At 41.4% G+C, this 22933-nt stretch overlaps 2 protein-coding genes across 15 annotated transcripts in view; both read right to left on the bottom strand.

Moving 5' to 3' along the window:
• Positions 1-1169: 1169 nt before the first annotated feature.
• On the bottom strand, positions 1170-14407 carry LOC117759618 (retinoblastoma-like protein 2). Of its 4 annotated transcripts, none has more exons than XM_034581851.1 (14): positions 14220-14407; positions 10800-10916; positions 9322-9410; positions 8879-8982; positions 7588-7749; positions 6553-6717; positions 6288-6354; positions 5947-5996; positions 5664-5840; positions 4274-4345; positions 3492-3543; positions 2952-3118; positions 2632-2795; positions 1170-2547 (listed from the first exon to the last, which is right to left on the bottom strand). In XM_034581851.1, the coding sequence occupies exons 2-14, from the start codon at positions 10865-10867 to the stop codon at positions 2376-2378; spliced, it is 1509 nt and encodes a 502-aa protein (XP_034437742.1). In that variant the 5' UTR covers positions 10868-10916; positions 14220-14407; the 3' UTR covers positions 1170-2375. The 4 variants fall into 4 exon arrangements, with proteins under 4 accessions (XP_034437742.1, XP_034437744.1, XP_034437743.1 ...); XM_034581853.1 differs by having other exon boundaries at positions 2952-3112; XM_034581852.1 differs by having other exon boundaries at positions 3471-3543; positions 7588-7725; positions 14220-14405.
• A 3793-nt stretch (positions 14408-18200) lies between these two features.
• The window catches only part of chd9 (chromodomain helicase DNA binding protein 9), a 74217-nt gene continuing 69484 nt past the window's right edge, over positions 18201-22933 (bottom strand). For 9 of the 11 annotated variants that reach the window (XM_034581839.1, XM_034581844.1, XM_034581843.1 and 6 more), the window contains 6 exons: positions 22333-22510; positions 21305-21453; positions 20933-21151; positions 20575-20724; positions 20013-20117; positions 18201-19570 (listed from right to left, as the gene is read on the bottom strand). In XM_034581839.1, coding sequence (XP_034437730.1) covers positions 18587-19570; positions 20013-20117; positions 20575-20724; positions 20933-21151; positions 21305-21453; positions 22333-22510 — 1785 coding nt within the window. In that variant the 3' untranslated portion in view covers positions 18201-18586. The remainder of the gene's footprint in view (positions 19571-20012; positions 20118-20574; positions 20725-20932; positions 21152-21304; positions 21454-22332; positions 22511-22933) is intronic. The other 2 variants (XM_034581842.1, XM_034581845.1) reach the window with 1 other exon arrangement.

The following is a 22933-nucleotide window of genomic DNA, read 5'->3' as shown; positions in this document are numbered from 1 at the left end:
GTGCAGCTGATGGGAGTCGGGAGGCGTTTAAAGCGTTAAAACACTGGTCCAAACCTTACAAACCCTGTTCGAGTGTTGTGGGCTCAGGTGCCTTTGTGCTCTATGGCAACCTTGAGACGTCCTTTTGAGGTCGGGCACCTGGCTGCCTGTTGGTTTTACTTTACGAGCCTTTGTCTCCCGGCCACATCACCTTGTGTAATTACCTCCTAAGCAACACGGGTTGAGAATTAACTCAGTAGAATGCCACAACATGGTTACTGATAAACACACCAGGGGATTGTGTGTCAATCACAGGGCAGCCATGGTTACCAAGTTTTCTCACATTGGACGAGCAGGGAGTTCCTGCTCCTAGGAATTTATGAATTTTTTATTTAATTATTCAGGCAGCTCGAGTCAGAGCAGGTTCTGATTTACAGGCCTATATGTCACAACTGTTCAAGAGCATAGAAATGATATTGATATTAAAATTTACAGTCAAAACTATATCTCATGATGTTGTTGTCCTTTGCTGATTGGTCCGTAGGTATTGCTGAATCTACCAAGTAATAAACAAAGAAGTTCATATGAAGCTCATTAGCTTTTTAAAAAGAGAAGCCAGCAGAGTGAGGCTGAGTTTAAACCAGTTCCCCCAGAGAACTGTATGTAATATTAGGTTTCATAAAAAGTGGAATACAAGAAAATCCAAACCCTTTGTTGGGAAACGTTTGTACGATCATGTTAATTTTATTAATTTTTAAAAATTTGATAAAAACACTTCACAATTCTTACAGAATAAGACAAGACATATTCTCAAATAAATGTGTTTATATAATCCCTTTTCAATAACTTAACTAAGTTTCACTATCGAGGACCACGCCCCAACAATATGTGATTAAAATGTTTGAATGGAAATTTGATATGTTGGATGTTGAGGAGAAAGTTTGGGGATGTTGAGTGAAGGGATGGAGGTGAAGATTTTGTCTGATTGGCTGGTGTGGGAGGATGCACTGGTGACTGGGGTTGAGAGAGAGAGGAAGAAGGGATGAGGGAGGAAGATAGAGGTTTGAGGGTATGGATGAAGGGATGTGGGGTAACGAAGAGATTAGGAAAGGGATGAGGGAAGGAGGATGAAGGAATGAGGGAAGGAGGATGAAGGGATGAATGAAGGAGGATGAAAGGATGAGGGAAGGAGGATGATGATGAGGAGGGTAGGAAGAGGGAAGAGGGATGAAGGGAAGAGCGATGATGGAAAGGAGGATGAGGGGAAAGGGTGGGTCAAAGAATCTGAGACAGAGTGTGATGGGTTGACTGGTATATGTAGACTTAACTAGGTAACTACACCTTAAACACACCTAGCTAACTAGCTAAGTTAACTAGTTGACCTAAGGTGACAGTTGGAGGAATGATATATATATTTAAACTATATTTTCAGGAAACATCATTAGAAAATAAGAAAAAATGATTTTAAACGTTATTTGAGAGTGAACGACACTGAAACACGTAGTCTTCATTTAACATTCAAGCAGGGAAACCAGACCACTGCTGAAACGTCATAAGTGAGGCAGACAAGCTTGTCCCACACCTAATGTGGCTTGAACTGCAAGTTCACACAACATGATGAGAGCAGATCAGTACCACCATCTTCCTCCACTGGCCAATGATGGCATGTTAAGTGCATTGGTCAAGGACACGTAAGTCGTTTTCAGACATGAACTCCGGAGAATGTCCGCTGCTCAATGGGGTCGGAACAGAGGCAGGAGATCATGTGTTTTTGTTTTACAGCACATCCACATCAGTGTTGGCTCCTATCACCAAAGTACCTTGACACCTTCATCAGTGTCTTCTACGTGTTTGGCAACACTTGATCCTGAGATATTTGCATTATCCTTGTTTTTTGGCAGATTTTGGATCCAGCATGTTTTAGAAATATCATCAAACGCTGCCACTCACTCGCGGTGAATACCAACAGATGGATCTCCTGCTGTTTTATTCCCACATGGGCTCATTTGGACATTCTCCTGAGTTTTTACTAGTGGCCTAGCAGGAGAAACTGCAGAGAAAGTCTGTCTCACTCGGACATTTGCGTTCTCACATACAACCCCTCCGGATAATTTCAGGAGATATCTGGAGTTGAGTGCATGTCTGAAAGCAACAATAGGCAGCAATATTGGTGTCAAAAATAGTGCAGAGAAACCAAATCTATGAGCTAACAAACTTTGCGCAATGGTTTTCTTAACAGATCGGAAGACAATATTTGCTCTGTGCTTTCCCCGGACACCTGATATTGTAGTTACAGTTTCAGAGATCGTCGGCGCTGTGCTCCTCTTCCCTCTAGTGCAGGTTTGGCTTTGTAACCAGAGAAGGTCGGCCCTGCGTCCCTCTCGCGACACGAGCGTTCACACGCTCCTCAGTCTCCTCTGCCAGGCTGACTGACCATCCAAACGGAGCCTTTTTGCCAAAGGGCTGTGGTCTCCTTCCTCCTCCTCCTCCTCCTCCAGCTTCACCGGATAGCGCCGCCCCTGGTGGGTGACCTGCCCATCTTGATCATGTTGTTGATCTCCGCAGACACTGTAAACAGGAAGGACATCCAAAGTCTAGATTGCACACATGCAGTTCAACTGATAACAACGACAAACAGCACATTGAACAGACCTCGGGGGGACTAGCGTTTGAAGTAGTAGCACAGGCCGGTGTACGAGGGATGGGGTTTCAGGGTTGTATGGTGAAATGTAGACGGAGGGGCTGCTGAGCACCTGGTGTCTGCGAGGGGACGCTTTCCACGGTTGAGGATATGGAGACAGAGGAGGAGTGTCACCCTGCATAAAAGTTCCACAGCATGTGTTAAATCCAGTCTTGTAAGAGATGAGGTATTACAGTATATTAATACATTTTACATCTCCATGAATTTGCTTTTTGTGGCCTCGCTCTTTTACCTCCTCCAAAAGTGCAGACACTCGAAATGGTCCACTTACCCCAGAGGTCGGAGCAAACTGCTCGGCAAAGTGCTGCATGTTGGTCATGTAGACCTGGTTGTAAAAGTCGATAAGATTGCCCCTCCGCTCCTGAGAGGCTCCTGGATAATGTGTCGATGGCGTGTTAGGAGTCACCATTATGTCATAATCCTCTTGTTTTCCTGTGGCTGGGAAAGAGGAAGTGCTTCATATGGACAAACAGATCATATTTATATCACTGCAACAGCTCCTCTGCAGTGTCTGTGCTCGGTTTATATTAAATGATCGTAATTTGATTATAATAATGTATTGAAATCAATTCAAAATCCTTCAGTGACTAAAATGCTAAACAAACCACAATTCTATGTATAGTTTGTATATTATGTACGATAATCTAAATACTGCATGTTGACGTGTATTTGTGAGTCTGACAGCACTGTACCATACTGTGTGATTTATCACACATGACCACCTTGCAGATTTATATGTGTGTAATGAAGGACAGGCTGTTACTTCCTCATACAGATGAGTGGCATTTGTATTTACTCAATGGTTTCTTACTGCTGGGAGGGTTGTCCATGTTACGTCCTGAAATCAGCACATTGCTACAGACCTGAGGACAGAAACCACCTGTTCAAGAATATTGAACCAATGTTGCCAGAACACACAATGCAGATATAAAACCTCAAATACACCTGACAGATAATGACCTTCTGTAAACCCACTGCAAAGTGCAGCCCAGCTTCTTTGGGTTTTGTCTTGTGTTGCTTTAACAAGATGTCATGATACCTTTCATATCTCATGTAAAGCACTTTGATTTCCTTTGCAGTCGAAATGTGCGATACAAATAAAGTTGCCTTGCCTTGCTCCCTATAACATGGGAGCTGGTTGTTTAAACGGCTAATGCACTTGTGTCCATCTGAGGGCGTATTTCTCTGACTATCAATATAGTAACATGCACCTACATAGACGGGTGTACGACACGTGTATACTCTGCTTGTTACAGACAGAGTTGTGCAAAGTGAAGGTGTTTCCTGCATTGTCTCTGACTACCAGGAAAATCTGCCACTATAAAAGCAATCGACCGATGTGCAAGCACACCTGACTATGTACAAAATACACCCATAATTAATTATGCGACTAAGTACAATCCCTCTAAATCATTTGCCTTTTTCCATGAAACTAGAAAAAGTGGATCTGGACATGCTATAAGCCAGAACTTGCACCATGTGCTCAGACCGTTAATGTAGTTAAAGTTGTGACATGAGACTCAATTTTAAACTTTATTTACAATTCAATTTTATATGTTAATCATTCAAAGCTGATCCAGAAAAAAGACGTACACCCCTCCTGGCGTGTGGCTGCGACTTGTAGCACTTCATTATGTGTTTGAAGGGTATCTCCACCTTGGTGATCTGTAAAAACAATGCAAATTAAAAAGTTAATTACTGATCATGTCTGTTATTTATGTATGTCAAATTGAATACATTATATTGTTAACAGACCAGTGAGTCTGTGAGTGATTTCTTAAAGATGCCTTTTAACACCCACTGATAAAATGTTAACGTTTAATGATATAAAGTCTTTTTCCCCCCCTGTGCTGCTTGTTCTGACAACTTAGCTGCACTGTCAATTAAAAAATGTAGAATAAAATGTATTACATTAACATGTCTCAGTGTTTTTTTTCAACCCAATTTCCCAAAATCATTTGCAACAATAGAGAGACATTTAAATAAATAATATTCAGAGGTAGAATGTGATTTATTTTAAACTTATACAGACTATTAATTTTGTATTTAGTCGGACATCGGATGGAAATATTTTTAACACGAAGATGCATCGCTCCATGTAATGGTCTCTTCTCATCATCCAGCCGCTCTGCACTGTGCTTTCATTATTACTTGCCTGCTGAGCAAAGCACAGACGACATATATTAGCTATAATCAATCGTGTATTTTATGACCATTCTCTCATTTTCTCACACCGGGTAAGTGAGAGGCGTGAGTTTACTCTGAGGGCTGGTTTCACAGAGAGGTGTAGAGTAATTGACTACAGAGGAGAGAGAGAGAGAGAGAGAGAGAGACTGAGAGAGAGAGAGAGAGAGATGAGAGAGAGAGAGAGAGAGAGAGAGAGACATCTTCTGAGCCGTGTATGAAACTTGTTTCGTTTTGTCATCATATCGGTGATGAAGATTATTTACTTAATGTTATGATCATTATTTCTGTATAACATCATTACAACAACAGTGCTGTGTGGTGCTTTGAGAACAACAACCTTTAAAAACCTGTGTGTAATAATACTGGTGGGACTGGAATGAGATACATCAAACTGTAGCATTTATTAGACGTTCAAGATGCTGTGAGAGTATAAGAGTAGAAAAGAGTAGAAAAGCAATCATCAAATGAATTTAACCAGGTTAAATTATTGAGATCATATCGTGATGCGATCTATGCCAATTTATTGTTGAACCTTAAAGAAAGCCTCATTGCCTGTAACTTTCTATTTTATGCTACGTATATCTTAAAGCCTATGCGCTGGCGACATCTAGTGGCATCTAATCAGTTCATCCTTAAAGGGATAGTGAACCAAAAAATGAAAATTCACTCATTATCTACTCACCACTATGCTGGTGGGGTGGGTGTTCACTACCGGAAGTAGCGGTAACAAGGGCCATCAGTTTACCAGACCCAATTAAAGGTCATTATAAATTCTCTCAGATATGTCCCAGCTCACCTTAGCTATGATGTAGATAGCACACATGAGCGATTGGTCCAGGTGACAGTCGACCATGAGGTGGGAGCAGTGGACCAGAGAGTGCTCGAAGCACGTCCAGATCTTCAGCCGCAGCTCGTCAGAAACGTCCAGTGTGGAACACAGCTCCCTCAGACGCCTGCTCATCAAACTGTACACCTGAGACAGAACACGACTGCACTAAATACACAGCAAGCTGCTATTTGAATCACTGAATAGGATTGTGCACACTAGGAGACGGCTGCAGTGTGGTGGGTCAGCTGACCTTACGAGCAAACAGATGGAGGGGGCTGCTCCTCTGAGGCCTGGTCACAGCTGATGGGAGAAACGTTAGCTCACAACTGACCAACTGACGTCCAAAAACACAACTGACCAGTCAATCCATAATGAGAATACTGTGAGCGCTTTGCAAGTGAGGTGTTTTTCAAGACATGTGTTGATGTGTGTTAAAGCTGGGGTTGGTAATCCTGGTTACACACCGACTTTTTTTCTTTTTTTTCAGACAACTTTATTTATTGATGGCTATCGGGATGTGAAGAGAATTTTAACAAATAACAACTTACCTTAGAATATAAGTAAATATAGAATTATAATAAGTGTTTATACCTGCTGGTTTTGTGTCAGGCTGTAACTCTGTTCTCTTTGGATCTTCAAGCTGTGCAGGATGCATCACCTGCATATGACAAAAAGCCGTTATTTAGGTCATGCATGTGCTTCTCATGTTTTCATTAACGATTCATCACACACTCATTCCATCATATTTCTAATTTAATCTTGCTCAGAAATCGACGCCCCCTTGAGAGAACTTTGAGTACGAAATGTGACACAGCCCCATGCTGCCTTATGAGAGGTTTTGTGTTTTATTGCCGACCTGTTGGCAGGTAAGAAGCTGGCCCCTGTTGGCTCGGATTTCTTCCCACAGCGGTGAGTTCCTGGTCCAGGCCAAGCTCTCCAGAACGTTCTTCTCCACCTGGGAGAGGTGTCTGACGACAGCATGAGGCAGCCCTGCTTCAGCCCGCAGCACCAGCTCAATCACCTGTCGGGCAGGGACACAGTGGTCAAAGTAGAAGGTGGCAGAGCTGTCACTTGTTTTTGTCACTGACTCAAATCCCACAGTTTCAGTCCGGGAGGCAGACATCCGCTCTATGTTTAAATGTTGGCTTCTTTTTTGATAACGTTTATAGTTAGAGCTGGTTCAGGTCTTGGACCAGCTCTTAGTCATGCTGCTATAGGTCTAGATCACCAGGGGACACATGGAGCTTCTCTGTCCTCCTCTTCTTCTTAAGATTACTTATTTATACAATATGCCTCCACACATATTCTACCATTATTATATATACCTCTAACTGTCATTGCTGCTCCCTTCATCTCTGTCAGATATTTGCTTTTGTATAAATACTTTAATCATTGGCCACTTTATAATGCATTCACGTGTATTGCATCTGATACATATATGTACATACACACAAATGTTCTGCATCATCTCACAAAAGATCCATTCTCTAATATAGATGAAGGGAATATTTGTTACTTTAATTTACTCAATCAAGTTCCCCCCCTAAAAAAACAAAATGTCTCTTATTATTATTAGATCTGCTTTACATCATAAATGTTATCATTCTACATGTCTTTATATTTTTCTTAAAGATTTCAGATTTATTCATTGAGAAATTCACAAAAAAAAAGTGAAATCTCAAAATATTAAAGACAGTGATAAAACGAAATCCAGATCGCCACTAGATTAAATGGCCTCTTCCCTGACACATGCCACTTCCTTCAAGTTTCATGGTGATCCATCCAGTAGATCTTGTGGAATCGCTCTAACTGACAAACAAACACACACCTCCTTGGCGAGGTAAAGGGACATGTACTCTCTAAACATGTGCTCGACGACAGGTAAACCCACCCTCCAGAAGTGGTACGACTTCATCGTTAGGATCTGAAGGAGCTGGGGCAGATCACATGGTAGATGGTTTGAGCAAATGGAAATCTGCAGACAACAGGCCACCAGGCAGCGCTGCACAAGATCTGCCTCCAAGATGCCCTGCGACACATGCACAGTGTTTGCCTTTAAAACAAAAACAGAATAATAATGATGCAGATCAAAACTTTTATTTTAAGATGAGAATATGTTATGTGACCAGAGGTGGGAAAGTATATTGTTGTTGTTCTGTAGATTTTTCAGGTATCTGTACTTTACTTGAGGATTTGAGGATTTCTTTTTACTTTTACCGTTACATTTTAACACATTTTCAAAACAAGCTCTTTACTTCCATTTAATGCATTTGAGGGGAATTCGTTTTTTTTAAATTGTGCATCATCGAGCTCCGCTTTAACAACATTGATACAGTTTTCAACATAAATGAACGCAACAATAACACAGAAGAGACTTAGTTGGATATCTATCAGTGCATATCATGCATGACATAGGTAACACAGTGTTAAAGACGTTTATCAAGACGAAACAGACAAGAGAGGGAGAATAAACTGTGAAGAAGAGGTGCGGCACACACGTCCGTGACAAGATGGAAGAAAGTGAAGAATCAGTCAACGTCATTGACAACGTCGACAACGAAGCAGAGAAACAAACATTCTCCATCCGACATGAGTCTCAGTTTGCTTTGCACAGATGCACACGACAGGAACGACCTTCAGAGGGGAACATTTTACTTTAATCCTTATAAGATAAGATAAACTTCATTGATCCCAAATCCTACAGGATAAAATAAAATAAAATAAAATAGCCAATGAGATAAAATAAAAAAGTTAATTAAATAATAATTACAAAGAATATGCACATAAAATGCAATTTTCCCATTAGATGGAAATATTAGCTGAGAAATGTACTCGAGTAAAGTGCAATGATACAGTATGATTGTATGAGGATGTAAACTGTATTTGTTCCTTAGGTATAAGGGTATATTGAAATAGAGGTATGTGCATATATAGACTGTATATAGGAAAAACATGTATTTTACATTTTAAATAGTGTTGTAGAGTGTAAGAGCAGTTGGAAGCGTTCCTTCTTACTCTCACGTACTTGAGTAAAGAGGTTGAATCAGTCCCTATTAAATCATTTTTAACACGAGTATCTGTACTTCTCTGTATGTGACACACACACGGTTCATAAAGGGGCAACAACACCCCTGAAAAAGACAGCAGTTCCACATGTGGCCACAGGAGGGGGGTAAACTCACAGACACGTCGCTGACGCCCAGTCTTCTCCTCTCCTGCCTGACCAGGTTCTCTAGGATCCTGTAATACCAGAACTCTGCCTGGTGGCAGCACCTCGCTGCCAGCTCTGCCAACAGTATCACAGGGATTAGATGTGACAGCAACAAGATCTTTATTCCACAGATTAACACCTATCATTAAAAAACCCTCTCATCATGGAGGGATTAACTGGTAGAGGTTGCTCGCAGACATGCTTTTGCTTCTGAGAGAACAAATGAATATTCTGAAGAATAATAATTATAAATTATTTTTAAAAAATCATAAAAGTCTGGAGTTTTTGTCCTCAAGTAATATTGAACACAATCCGTCATCGTGCATTTATCCCCAACATTTAATTACTATCCCCTGGTCCCATTGTTAAATCACTGAATATGTACTGTAAGTATACCTTTGGTCCTCTCATTACCTGATCGGTCCCCCTGCTGGAGCAGAAACGTCTGCAGCATGCGCCTCAGTCTCGCTTTGACTGCCTCGGCTGGATCTCTGGAGCAGGTCCTGAATCAGAGGAACCATAGCAGGGACGGGAGAAGTAAATAAAGGAAGGAGAAGTAGATAAAAAGCCACACGACTGCACAGAAACCTCCTCAAATAACACAGACATGTACTGAACCAGGCCCGGAGCTAGGCTGCTCAGATTTTCGGGGTAATTAGAAATTTGGGGTGGGCAGCTTTTCACACAGTGGACTTAGTGTTGAAAGTGTGTGTGTGTGTGTGTGTGTGTGTGTTTGAGTTTTAAAGAACGCGTCACAATAGGAAATTCAACAAAGCCGTGCTATAAAAATAATAATAACAATAATAATATTAATAATAAGTCTTTTTTAAACGTGCCACGCACAGACTAGGGCCACCTTCAATTGTTTATGCCTGCGTGGAAGCACACATGCAGGTGATAAGTTCCAGTAAGGAAGCTGTGAACGGATGACACTGCAATTAAACACAACAAAAGGATTATTTTTTATGATACATACATGATTCATTTGAAATATGTTAAAAAAACAGTTCAACAACCTGGTTTGTTTTAGTAAATGAACAAACTGTAAACACCAGGAGACTTTGGCTTGGTTGTCCTCTGTGTAGTGTTTTGTTTTTTTGAGAGCACCTGAAGGCAGCACCAAAAACAACATATATTTAGCCCCGAAGACCTGAGTGTGATCGATCCGTCCTTTTTATTAACATCTATATCAAAGCAAATATCCAAGTCAGTTTCTCCGGACATTTCCCGGAACTCTTTCTGCCTTGTGAAATGTCCGGATAAGGTCAGAGTGAGCCCATGTGAGAATACAGCAGGATATTGTCTGGAGTGAGTGGAAGCATTGATCGTGTGTCCAATACACTACAGATATAATACATCAATATAATAATAAGATATCAGGTGTAAAAGAGGAGCCACACACGGAGAAGACGCCAACAAAGATGTCAACTTGGAAAGACAACGAGATTAGAGAGCTTTTGTTGGAATTCATAGTTTACTTCCTGCCTCCTGCATGCTGCTCCTGTTGTAGTAAAAAATCTGGCCCAGAGAATATCCCACTGCATTCTTCATATGTGAAAGACAAACTCCGACTGGACCCATTTGTCCGGACATTTTCCAGAGTTCATGTCTGAAAACGACTGTAGGGAAACGGACTTCTGTCTTTGTACCCGTTACCAGTAAACCACCAGTAACACTCAGTAGCTGTTGTTATTTATTATGTGTCAAAACCTAACATGCATGTAGGAGTTAGGTGGAGTAATATCACACTAACACAAAAGAGACAGTGTCTTCAAGACAAAGTGACTGGTGCCCAGTACTCTAACTATGTGTTATAAAATGTGTGAGTCACTAAGACAACACAAACACAAAGTGTCCACAGTGTGAGTAATACAGTGAGATGCAGCACTAACCTAAACATAGACATCAGGTGATCACTGGGGCCAAACCATTGTAGGTTGCCCCGAGGCTCGGTTGCCATGGTGACCCTCACACTCTCACAGGGCGAGAGCCAGAGACGGATGGAGCGGCTGCACAAAAGAAAACACAGAGAGACAATTAGGTTACAAGAAAAAAATATATGTTTTTCCAAACTTTTTGAAAAAGAGAAATAAACAGGTAAAAAAAAAAAGTGCTATATTTTCTTTTCTTTTTTCAGTCTTAAACAACTTAATAAAAATAAACTAGGCCTAATGAAAACAGTCACATATGCATTTATATAAAGCACGAGTGTCTTTGTAGAAACTGTGACGAACCCTCAGACTGTAAAAAGTCATGAATGATTGTGTAACTTTACTCCTGGTTTCCTAAAGAACCTCAGAGAAAGAATCATTTGATTTTATTATTACTTCAGGTAATACACTCATTGATACGACTCTCATTTTTAAGAACATGTGCAACAGTATTCTAGATGCCAGACAACATGCACGTCTGTAAAGCAACTAGAATAACTGTGTGTGTAGTCTCCTGTGTGCACAGTGCACGTTCCAGTAAAGACAAACCAACGGCATTAAAAGGCAAACCAGATCATTTCAGGTTGAACTGACTCAACTATGCTCTTCTTCCTTTTAAGGGAATGAGTTTTTATCTCAGAGCCTCAGAGGTCATGTGTCATCTCCAACACTTTTTACGTCGTCATAGGCCTGAAGCCCATTTTCTAACCCTCGATCTACACTATATCAGTGTGTGTGCGTGCGTGCGTGCGAGCGTGCGTGCTGCCTACACAGAAAGGAGACTCTGTTCCTCTAATCATTCTCACATGTGGCGTTTATTATCCAGTATAACTGTCCTCACTGAGTCAGACAGACCTCAGTCCAGTGTCTGCATGACACAGGAGGGCGAGGAGGACTGAACACTGATTGTGTGTTTACATTCATTTTCATATTAGGCCACTGATCCTGATCATGTGGGGTTTGTACGTCTGTAAAATCAAATCATTGCAGAGATACAGAGCGACATCGTGTCAATCTGATATTTTCTCTTCATGGACACAGTCTGACTCCATCACTTGCTCAGACTTAAAAACTTAATTTTGTGGAGGGGCCCGACGTGACCCCAGGAGGAACCCCGGATCAAATCCAGGAATGTTTTTTAATCATTTTCCAAAACATTGTGCGATATTCAACATTTTCCTGGGTTTCTCCGAGAATAATTCAATACACATGTAGACATGTTTCAGGGACTGATATTTATGAGTGTGTGCAATTCATTGCCGATCCAAATAAAATCTGGAAGTCGTGAATTTAAATGTGGTTTCAGGAGAGGACTTGTGGGCCTTGGTGGAGGTATGTGGGTGCCACTCCACTTCCAAATAAAGTCATCTGCCTGCCAGTCACATTCTCCCTTTCTCTCACACAGTCTGTACTACAAAACACTTTGGGAACCATTTTTTTTTGTTTCCATGGAAATCTTGCATGTCATCAGAGCTGCAACAGTCACTGGTGACACACGTGTTGCATTCGAAACTCTCAGTATAAATAAAGGCTTATTACTGATTCTGATTATTTCATTTATTAACTGATGAATCATTTGATTTATTTGAAGTCAGTAATTAGTCAATATAAATTAAAAATTGGTCTGAAACCCAAGGGTGACGTCTTCAAATGTCTCGTTTTCTCTGACCTATAACCTGAAAACTAAATAGCAAGAAGGTTGCTGGTTCAAATCATAGTTTCCCAGGGTCTCTGTGTTTGCAGCTTGCATGTTTGCATGACATGCAGATTAGCTGGAGACTAATTTGACTATAGTGAATGTGAATCGTTGTTTGCTTAAGTTAAAATCCTCATAGACAAACAGGTACCAGGAACTGTTCGGTATTTTTTCTGTCTCAAACGATTCAACAGTCATCAAAGCAGTTAACAATTACTTTTGGTTCATCAACTGATTGATTAGTTGAATCATTTCTGGCGTTTCAGTTCTGACATTTGTTTTATTTGCTCAGGCAAAATGGAGGTTTAATCCGACATGTATCCTGAAGCCTCAAGATAAGGTTCTTTTTTAATCTAGTATTGATTTAGATGACGATATCTATTGATAATTACTGCAGCTCATTTATTTACTTCCCCTCATCTCTCCATTACATCTCATCATTATGGGCTGAAATGAGCTTTTACAGACAGATTTATTAACAAGCTTCTAAAATAAGAAGACAAACTGGCACATTTAGAAACTTGAATAATACAGTTTATATATTTTAGACTTAATCCACTATTGTAAATTCTGTTACTGTAATTTTTGAGCAAACTGGCACAAGAATTTCCTTCGGGATTAATAAAGTCTAATTTATATTATCTTATATTATCTTAAAGCCCATTTTCTGACTTACTTCCAGCTGCAGGTGTGAGACTAGAGAGTTCACTGTGTGGCCACCTACAGCTGTAGACCAGGAAGTGCATGTGGAAGTATCAGGTTACACACCGCTCCTCATACACATGAATCATCCCTGTGGCCTGTTGTTTTGAGCATGAGCACCAGGCCCTGCTCATGCACTAAAAAAATACCCAGAATTTGTATCCTCCTTTCACATTAGATCAAGGATGTTGCTGCTACAAAGAAGAACCAGATAATAGAGAACACAGGGAAGGAAATAAACCAGACTATTTCCTAACTTACTCACCCAAATCTGCGGCGCTTCATTGTGTTATTGTCTTTAATGTCATAGGTAACACAAACAAACAATGCATTATATGGAAGGACACAGCTCTGTTTAAACAGCGCCGACCATCTAACAATAAAATCCATAATCCAAGAGAAACTGCTGCACATGTTGTATATTACAAATTGCACAATTACAAAACTTTTCTCTTTATATTGCACAATTAGAAAAACAGACTTTGTATTTCTCCTGCGCTGCTACTTCCTTCTGCTGCTGGGTGAACTTTGAACTTCCTCTACGGTGGTACAATAATGGTATATCTTATTTTATCATCCAACTTTACATATTTGTTTGGTGTTTTTGTTCAGCTGCAAACTTGGTAAACAATGACAGATCATGAGACGTAATGAATAATGTATAATCTGTGGCCTGTTTATTTGGGTCACAACCAGTTCCTGTTTCCTCCTGTTGCCTTCACTGACACATGGTACATTTAACTCTGGCTTTGCTTTCACTTTTCCCACACGTGGTAAACATCCATGAGGCTCATTTTGTTTCTGATCGTCAATAGAAGTGTATCAGAGCCCGGTTACAGCAGAGATTCAGTTATTGAAAGAGTGTCCTGCAGCTTTTAAAGTTAGACCTCATACAGAGTGATGTCAGTGTTTGGTTTCAAACTGTCAGCTGACGTTTCAGATCATCTGTCTGGCATTTATCATTTGATCAACAGCTGACTTACCAGGTTACGGTGAGGGTCCAGGAGTCAGAATGAGGGTCTTCTCTGTGTGTGTGTCTGGCTGGGAGCAGTCAGTGGAGAGTGAAGCATGGTTCAGAGCTGACAGCCTGCTGCTGCTCTGCAGGCTGAGGAAGTTCAGCCCACTGGCCTCTGTCAGCAGACAAGTCCAAACTTGTCATCTGTGTGTGGTTGCTATGATCAGCACTAGGCAGCTCTGCTGGTCCCCCAGCGACACCAAGAGGAGGTGTGGAGGAAACCTTTTTAACCCTTTGTTTGAACTTTCCCCACTCAATCTAGTTCTTATAGTAGACATATAAAAGGAAAACAAGTGGTGTGATAACCATGTATGGGATTTATAATAGAACATAGTCCTAAACAGTAGAAAATCAAGATTTGTGTATTATTCCCTGAAAAGTTAACAAAAATGTTGCAATGTAAGAGAAAGTAAAAAAAATTCTTGGAACTGCACTTTAATCCTAATCTGAACTAAAATGTGAGGAGCTCCTCCCGGGCCCGGACCACATCCCTCCATCAAGTTTGGAGGAAATTGGTTCCGTGTTTTTTGTGTAACAACATGTAAACCAACAAACAACTTCTGCCAAGGCCCAACAGACCCCAAAATAAACCAAATTAAAATTAATTTGGATCTGCACCAAATTACACAGACTCACATATATCAGTCCCCTACATGTCTGATTGTTTCATCAAGATCCATGCATTATTCTCTGGGAAATAAATCTAATTTATGAAAAACACTCACAATGTTAAAGAAAGTGAAAAAAGATTCCTGAGACAAAATTTCATGCACAATCCTGCTCACAAACAAACACACAGATGAAAACATAACCTTTTTGGCAGAGTTAATTAACCACTGATGTGACTCTACAGTCATTTAAGATTTAGTTTATCTAGAATATAGTTTATTTGTGAAGAAAATTAATGTATTGTCTCATTACCAGGGTTATAATTTGCACTTTTTATACTATCTATTAATATTAATGCTGTTTTCAAAGTGTTAAAGTTACAAAACAAAGGACATTTCCTTCTTTGGTTTGTAACTTTATCACTTTGATAAAAAAGGACAAACTTAACTTAGGAATGTAAGGATGAAGGAGAAGTGAAGGGTTTGATTGGTTAAATAAGGGTTGAAAAGAATGAAGAGCTGTATTGCTCAGAGAATCGGATTCACTGACCTGGACACACTAGTCTACAGATATGAGGAGTTAAAGTTTTCATATGGTATCAGTGATTTCTAGATCAAGGCCCCACAAGACAAAGCAACAGGCAAAGAGCACACTTTATGATAGTCAGAAGAATATGTTTAATAAAAATAATTAAACCTCAATTTCCTCTATAGAACTTCATAGAAAGTAATCCAATAAATTACAAATGACTTAAGACGTGTTTTCCTGCACTACATAAAGAATTATTTCGACTACACAGACCACAACTTGCAAATATTACAACTGTCCAATGAAAAAAAATTAAAATAATAACCAAGACAAAAAACTGACCAGGGTGACATTTGGGCTATTATCAAGCTTGAAATAAAAAATACAAATCCCATGATGCTCGTCATCTCAGTGATTACATGTATGAAATCTGAACACAGACGTCCCTGTACAGCAGTAATGTGTTTCATCATTCCTCTTGCATATTGGTCATTGTTTACTTAAACTTGTTTTTGACGTAGGTTTAACACTGCTTCTCTAGCACTAGCAGTGCTTTGGGATACGTAGAAAACAAAAGGAAATGAAACGAGCAACAGAAAAGTGAAGTCCAATCTTACGTCTACTTTTGTTTTTGTGCCATTTGTGTCCTAAAGAGGCTCAGCACAGTCGTCAATCCATCAACCCATCACTGGGGGTAGCAAAACATTAAATGTCACCTACAGCAGAAGAAGCGATGGCTGGGTGTTTGCTTAAGGGCACTACAAGTTTTAAGAGAGCAGAGGTGCAGATATACAAAATGACAGTGGCATGTAGAAGGTCTTTGCTTCCACATTTAGAAAAATACCATACTGTTAGTATTAATATACAACAAAAGATGCAATTACATTGCAAGCAAACCCATGATGAGCTCGCTATTTAAGAGGCGTACAAGAAAAACGCTTTAAATCAACATCAGAACTCAGGCGTGTCTTCAGTCTGTCGGTTCGTTCATGGTTTAACCCACTGATAGAGAACAATGCTACAGCAATACTAACCAGACTGTGTTTAACAGTGGCTTTCTGTAGCACAGGAGGAGCGCTCTGTCGCCCCCTCCTGTCCAATCAAAGACCTCATCCCAGAAATCACATGCAACTTATTAACAGTCACTGAGTAACAGCAGTCCTAGAGAAAATTACAAAAAGGTACTTCGGCTTGAGTGAACTCCAGTGTTACAGCTTAAATGAGCGCGTGCACAGATGATAGGGTGAAACGCACAAGCGTGCAGCACAGCTTGCTTGGACACACAAAAGATGGATGAGAGGGAGGGAGAGAGAGAGAGAGAGAGAGGTACAGGATAAGGGCACTTCTAAATCTAGCTGAAACTCCAGTCATCAGCAGAGCGGAGTCAAGGACAGAGTGTACACAACGACAACAATGCTGCGAACTTCCAGTGACACAAGCTATTATTGAGCCCTTCCTGAAATCAGCCCATCTGGCACTGTGTTCAATTTCAAAAGACGATGACAGTTTAGTACAATCTCAGGTAGGGGTTTGAACTATTCAGTGCTTGTGCCGTGTATCTTCCACAAGAATCTGGCAGACAGGTGGTCATGCAACACGAAATGTTTCCTTCCGAATTTGTCGTGAGAAGAGTCGTGTTTTAAAGGTCAAAAACACTGGTAATGTGGTTCCACGAGTCTTACAGCTTACAGGCCGCCCTTCCTTGATGCACAACATTCAGACTGGAAAGTTATGGAAGCAGTAGATACCAGGTGAGAGGTCCAGCCAAACTAAAGGATGCAGTGGAAGCTCTCAATAAAAATAAAGGAAAGGAAAAAGGAAATAGAAACGGGCTCTGACACACACACACACACACACACACACACACACACACACACACACACACACACACACACACACACACACACACACACACACACACACACACACACACACACACACACACACACACACACACACACACACACACACACACACACACACACGGCGGGAAAACACACACGCATGCACATGTATATTTTGCACAGTGAAGCCAATCCATTGAGCACAGTTGAGGTATAAGATGCAGTCAATACGCCAGGGCTGCAGTAATATCATCCGTGTCATAACGAGTCCAATACACAGAGAGCACAACACTCTGTCAGGACCTCAGGGGGTCAAAGGGCAGTTTTTTTGGCACACAGTATAAAGGTTGTTTTCTTTCCCCACAGCTCCGAGAGTTTCTGACACTGTAAAAATAATAAATCAACAGATGTGCAAGTGAACGTGTACGACGTCTACTGTGGGTGGTAGCTAAGGTGCGGCTTGGACATGTTGGGACATGTTTGTAAGGTAATGGTGACAATGATGTTTCTAAGATCACTAATCCATGTGAATAATGAACCTTCTTGAAGGATTCAAACTCATGTTCTTCACTGAAAAATTAAGAATAATACTTCCCCCTCAAAGAGATATTAAAGAAGGGGCGTCAGCTATGTTTTTTTTTTCCATAATCAATGAGAAGAAATGTAGAAATGGCATCTTCAGCGTGACGCGGAGCCACGTGACAGGTGAGGCTGCGCGACCTTGTGCACTGGGGTGGGAACATGGCAGACAAGATAATCTACAGCTTCAGTGACATTCATTAGCTGCCCAAGTTATTGCTGACATATCCAACGTATGATCTGCAAAGCATAAGTGTCAATGAACCTGTCCAAGTACTGAAATATTATTTACAAGAGAAACCAAAAGTGTTTGTCAAGTGTCGCTTCTCCCCCAAACCCACCCCCCCCAACAATCAAAATATATTAATAGCACAGCTCAAACGAGCGTGTTGATGTAGTTTCACTTTTTTAATAAAATTAAATCCTGACATAATTACAATAATGCCTTTTTTGTTGCAATTGTACATAATAATCGTGTGGTACAAGTTCACAGAGTTCAGAAATCTGCTAAAGTCCTGACATGCAAAATGTCTCAAAACAAGAACTGTACCTTGTTAACAAACACTGAAATTTAATTTCAGTTCCTTTTAAGTCAGTTTTTTTTCTCCATTTTTTTAGGTTTTTGTCTTTATTACACAACATTTTTAGTTAGTTCTTGTATTTACACGTAAAGAAATCACAACAAGTGCTGGAAAATCCATATATATGTGAATATACTGTATGTATACATTTCTAGGCGATACATAAATAAATTTATAATTATATACTCATAGATTCAGTCCTCATCACTGGAGTCTGAATCATCCGAGGATGAGGAGGAGCTCCCAGACTCTGATGAAGACGTCTCGCCTTTACCCGAACCTTCAGGACCACTGTTTTCTTTCTGTTCTGCCTCCTCCTCCTCCTCCTCCTCTTCGTCGTCGTCATCCAACTCCTCGTCCTCGTGACCGTCCTTTTCTGCTCCTGCTGGCCGTACTGTCTCCCGCGTCGATGACTTGGAGGGTTTTGGCGGAGGAGGAAAAGGAGCAGGAGGAAGGGTGGGGTCAGTGTTAGAGCTCTGCGACTGTGTGGCAGACACAGGAAGGTTAAGGCCTGGAGTGAGAAGCATCCCTGGGTAAAGCATACTGGAGAGTAACAAGGGGTTAAGAGACAGTGGGTGACTGGAGGCTGCGGAGGCAGCTGAAGCACTTTGTGGGGCAGTGGCCGAGGAAGAGGAGTTGGACGCTGAGCAAGGAGTCGTGCTCAAACTCTCTGTCCTTTCTCCTTTGGTGTCTGAGGTTTGAGAAGGGGCTTTAGAGGCAGACGGCTGTCCTGCTGCACCACTGGTGGTTCCCTTTGTCTTTTCCTCTGAGCCTCCTGCGCCCTCATGAGCAGGTTTCCCAAGCATGCCGCTCATGCCAAGCAGGTTTGGCAGTCCGGCCATACCAGATAGCATCATTGGAAACATGGCGGCTAGGTTGCTCGCGGCCAGGTTGCTTGCGTCGGATGGCAGCCCCATCAGGCCTGCGGTCAGCTGCAGGGATTGTAAACTCTGGAGGTTTTGCTGGAAGGCCTGCAGGCTGGTGAGGTCCATTCCGGAGAGGAGGCCGTTGGCCAGCAGGGGATTCAGGCCGAGGGTGGAGGCTGCTGTGCTGGGTCCTCCTGCCGCCGCCGCTGCCTTCGCAAGAGGATTCTTGGGTCGACGTCCACGTCGACTCACCTCCTCAGGAACAATGGGTCCTGTCAGAATCCTGTCATACATACTCTCTGGGAGGTAACCCTGGATGAAACATTGAATATATGCTTGTTTAGCAGTTTTACACAGCAGAGCCAAAAATGATTCTTCATTAAACACTTCACAGTTCATGTAATAACATAAGGGGTAAACATAGACTGATGAGCCAAATTATTATGAGCAGCATGGACACTGTAGGCGTTGCTGCAACCTAATCTACTATACAGCTACTGCACTCCCACCTGACACTAATTCTTCACCCATTTATTCACCTCTCAGCAACATATTATACAATTACTAATCTACTGCCTTCAAAATGATCATGATGTTAAATCAACACCTCTCTAAAAACAGAATTATGACTCCATTAAGTATGATTTACTGCTGTAGTAAACAACTGAGTGTATTATTGACTCTGTTCAAAATGGCCTTCCTTGCTGACACAGCTTCAGTTTCTATATGGTGGATGTGCTGCTGTTTGACTCACCGACTGTTTGACCACATCTGCCCATTCAGGTGGAACTCCGTACTCCGGGTTCTCCTGAAGGAACCTGCACAGATCCTTCAGAGGAGGAGCAAAGGCTCCACCAACCTACAGGGAAGACGAATTGAGCTGCATGAAGCAAACTGCACAATACACAGATTTATGAAGTACACAGTTGTATCAGATGCATAGAGTACTCTTTTCTCTTATTATTCAGTCTGGTTAACAAATCAAATGTAACTTCCCCTGTGTTCTTGTTTGTAAACTGTCTTTTTCATGAATGATTAGGTTGATTATGGTAAGTACTGCATACATATGTCTGCCAAGTATCTGATTGTTAATATAGAAGGAACTGTCCTTCATTTGTACATTTGTAAGAGAGCATGTAATGTCTGGTCATTAGTCATAAATCAGCTTTTGAAAGGATGATTCTGATTTTTTATTATTTTTACATTCCGGGAAAAGAACAAGGGGTTATTACAGCCTCTCCTCAACATAAAGCATTTTAATTCGCTTTTTTAAAGATAATATTTGAAAACCCAATCAAACCCACACACAAACTCACCTTGCGTGCATTTCTCCTGTTGATGATTTGGACTCGTTCCTCTCCTGTTAGGCTGTTGACGTCGATCTTGTTTGGATTCCTACAGCGGTGCCTCTTCTGCTTGGGCCGGCCGTCCTGGAAGTGGAACTGCATTTGCATCTTATTTACCCCCTGGATATAGAATAGTTTTAAAATGTAAATGTCCAACCGTAGGTTGTTTCTACATAAAATAAGTATTAGTTTAATAGTCATCCTCTGACATTTTTCTATACCTCCATCTATACGAACCCCCTTAAAGATGAAAACATTTTGTTAACTTTCCTGTGGCACTACAGAAACTATTACTATATTGATTGAGAGGACAGAAGAAAATACTCACAGGAATAAAAGCTCCTGTATCTGCTACAAAGCCTGGGTGCTCTTTCATCCACTGTTCAAGATCTTTCCTCCTGGGGGCGTCGTCCCCAGCAAGGCGGGTGCCGTCTTTGAGGTTGATGACTGGGACCCTGCTCTCTGTGTCTGCAGGGACCTGACTGGAGCTTGGTGCACTAGTCGCCCCCGTGCCCACCTGGCCAATACCACCCCAACCTGGAGGTACCTGGAGATAGATGGACACAGTGTTTTACATTTAGAATGCTTTTACTACAGATCAAACATTATAGACAGAGCAAGCTGAATATTTGTGCTGCTTTCTTGTGACAATATACCAGCGTTACACCACTGTGCTCCTCTTTCTGCAAAAACCCTTTACCTGATCAGGAACAGAAGGGACTTTGCTCCTGTTCATGAAGAGCAGGTCCATTCCCTCTACGTTCTTCCTCCTTCCCCTTCGCTTCTTGACCACAGGTTGGCCGTCCAGTACTCCGTTCAGCCTCATCTGACCAGTAAGAGCTGGAGGTACTGCAAGAGAACCAGCCTGTTAGCTTTGAACTACTGTGTCAAAAAAGTTAACTTTAAATGAAGAAAAAATTGGAGAAGCATCTGTTACATTACGACCAGACTTTTTTCACCTCTAGTTACTGGTCAAAAGGATAAAAAGCTCAACGATATGTCAGACTGAATGCAAACATTTTGTTCTCTGTAAACAAAGCCAGTGGTGCAGTCTTTAAAAGGGATAGTTCACAGAAAAATGGAAATTCACTCATCCACTAAGCAGAGTCAGGGGACGAAATCAGACGTAATAAAACAGAAAAAAACAACAGCATGCCTCTATACTGCTCGTGTTGTGTCATCCAAGTGTCATGGCATCATTTACACCGTGTTTTAAGCCTAAATGTCCTTTGATATCCGCCTCGGAGCAGCTCTCTCTCTCTCTCTCTCTCTCTCTCTCTCTCTCTCTCTCTCTCTCTCTCTCTCTCTCTCTCTCTCTCTCTCTCTCTCTCTCTCTCTCTCTCTCTCTCTCTCTCTCTCTCTCTCTCTCTCTCTCTCTCCCCCCCCCCCCCCCCCCCCCCCCCAAGGGGCACCACTTCCAGTTGCAGACTTTTAGGCTTAAAACGTGGTGTAAATGACACCGTTTTTAATTGAATATGAATGTCGGGGCTTCCAGACACTTGGATGACTCTGCACGAGCAGTATGGAGGCATGTTACGCTTTTTTCCAAATTGTATTGGATTTGGCCGTTTACCCCTGAGACTCAAAGTGTTTTGTTGACTATCCCTTTAAGTCACCAAAAAGTACATGTTGCTATCATCTAGTGGTGGTAAAGTAAAACAGGGGAGATCTCAAAGCAAGGCATATGCATGGGTTTTGGGGTAGTATCTGTATTTCGAATGGACACACCAGTCTGGAAGCTGCACTGAGGCTTGGTGATATCAGCCAGCCCTGTGTCCGAGGCGCTCTGCAGCTCATGAAGGCGGGCCAGGTACTGCTGCTGGGCCTGGGGGCCATCCTCGGACTCCAGGGGCCTCTTCAGAGGTACACCCTGTTTCTGGAAGGTCAACTTCAGACCTCCCTCCTGCTGTGGACAGACAAAAAAAAAAGTGTGAGACTAGTGTAGGAAAAAAAAATGTTGAAGTAAACAAAAAGGTTTATAAAAAGGTAAAAGGTACCCTTAATTATTTTAATCTTTGTCAGACTGTTTATTACACAATGAAGCTCGCTCTGCCTGTTTGTTTATCCAGTAATTTACTGATCATAAAGTTACTTCAATTCAGACAAAAAATGATCATGTCAATTTGTAAGAAATTTGTATATATTAACAGCAAATATTGTTCATGCATTTTCTTGTTAGTAGTATTGGGACAAATAAACACACAGTGGGTAGTGGCTAGCAGGGCGGTGGGTGAAGTCTGTTCGTAATTTGTACTGGGAAGCCATGCCAGAGAGAAAGCTGCTGTCTGCATATACAGTCCAGATTGTAAAGGAAACAAGCAGCAGGTGT

This window comes from Hippoglossus hippoglossus, chromosome 3, assembly GCF_009819705.1.
Source record: "Hippoglossus hippoglossus isolate fHipHip1 chromosome 3, fHipHip1.pri, whole genome shotgun sequence".
In the NCBI taxonomy this organism is placed as follows: domain Eukaryota; kingdom Metazoa; phylum Chordata; class Actinopteri; order Pleuronectiformes; family Pleuronectidae; genus Hippoglossus; species Hippoglossus hippoglossus.
This window is presented reverse-complemented; position numbering and strand designations above follow the sequence as displayed.

Bases quoted from the DNA above. Each gene is read 5' to 3' on its own strand.
- LOC117759618 (XM_034581850.1), bottom strand. From the start codon at position 10,867: ATGGCAACCGAGCCTCGGGGCAACCTACAATGGTTTGGCCCCAGTGAT. The intron at 6,355-6,552 runs GTCGGCAATAAA...TGTCATATGCAG, and splicing joins AGCTTCTTACCTGCCAACAG to GTGATGCATCCTGCACAGCT. The intron at 3,119-3,470 runs ACAAATGCCACT...CCTCTTTCCCAG, and splicing joins TAAGAAACCATTGAGTAAAT to CCACAGGAAAACAAGAGGAT.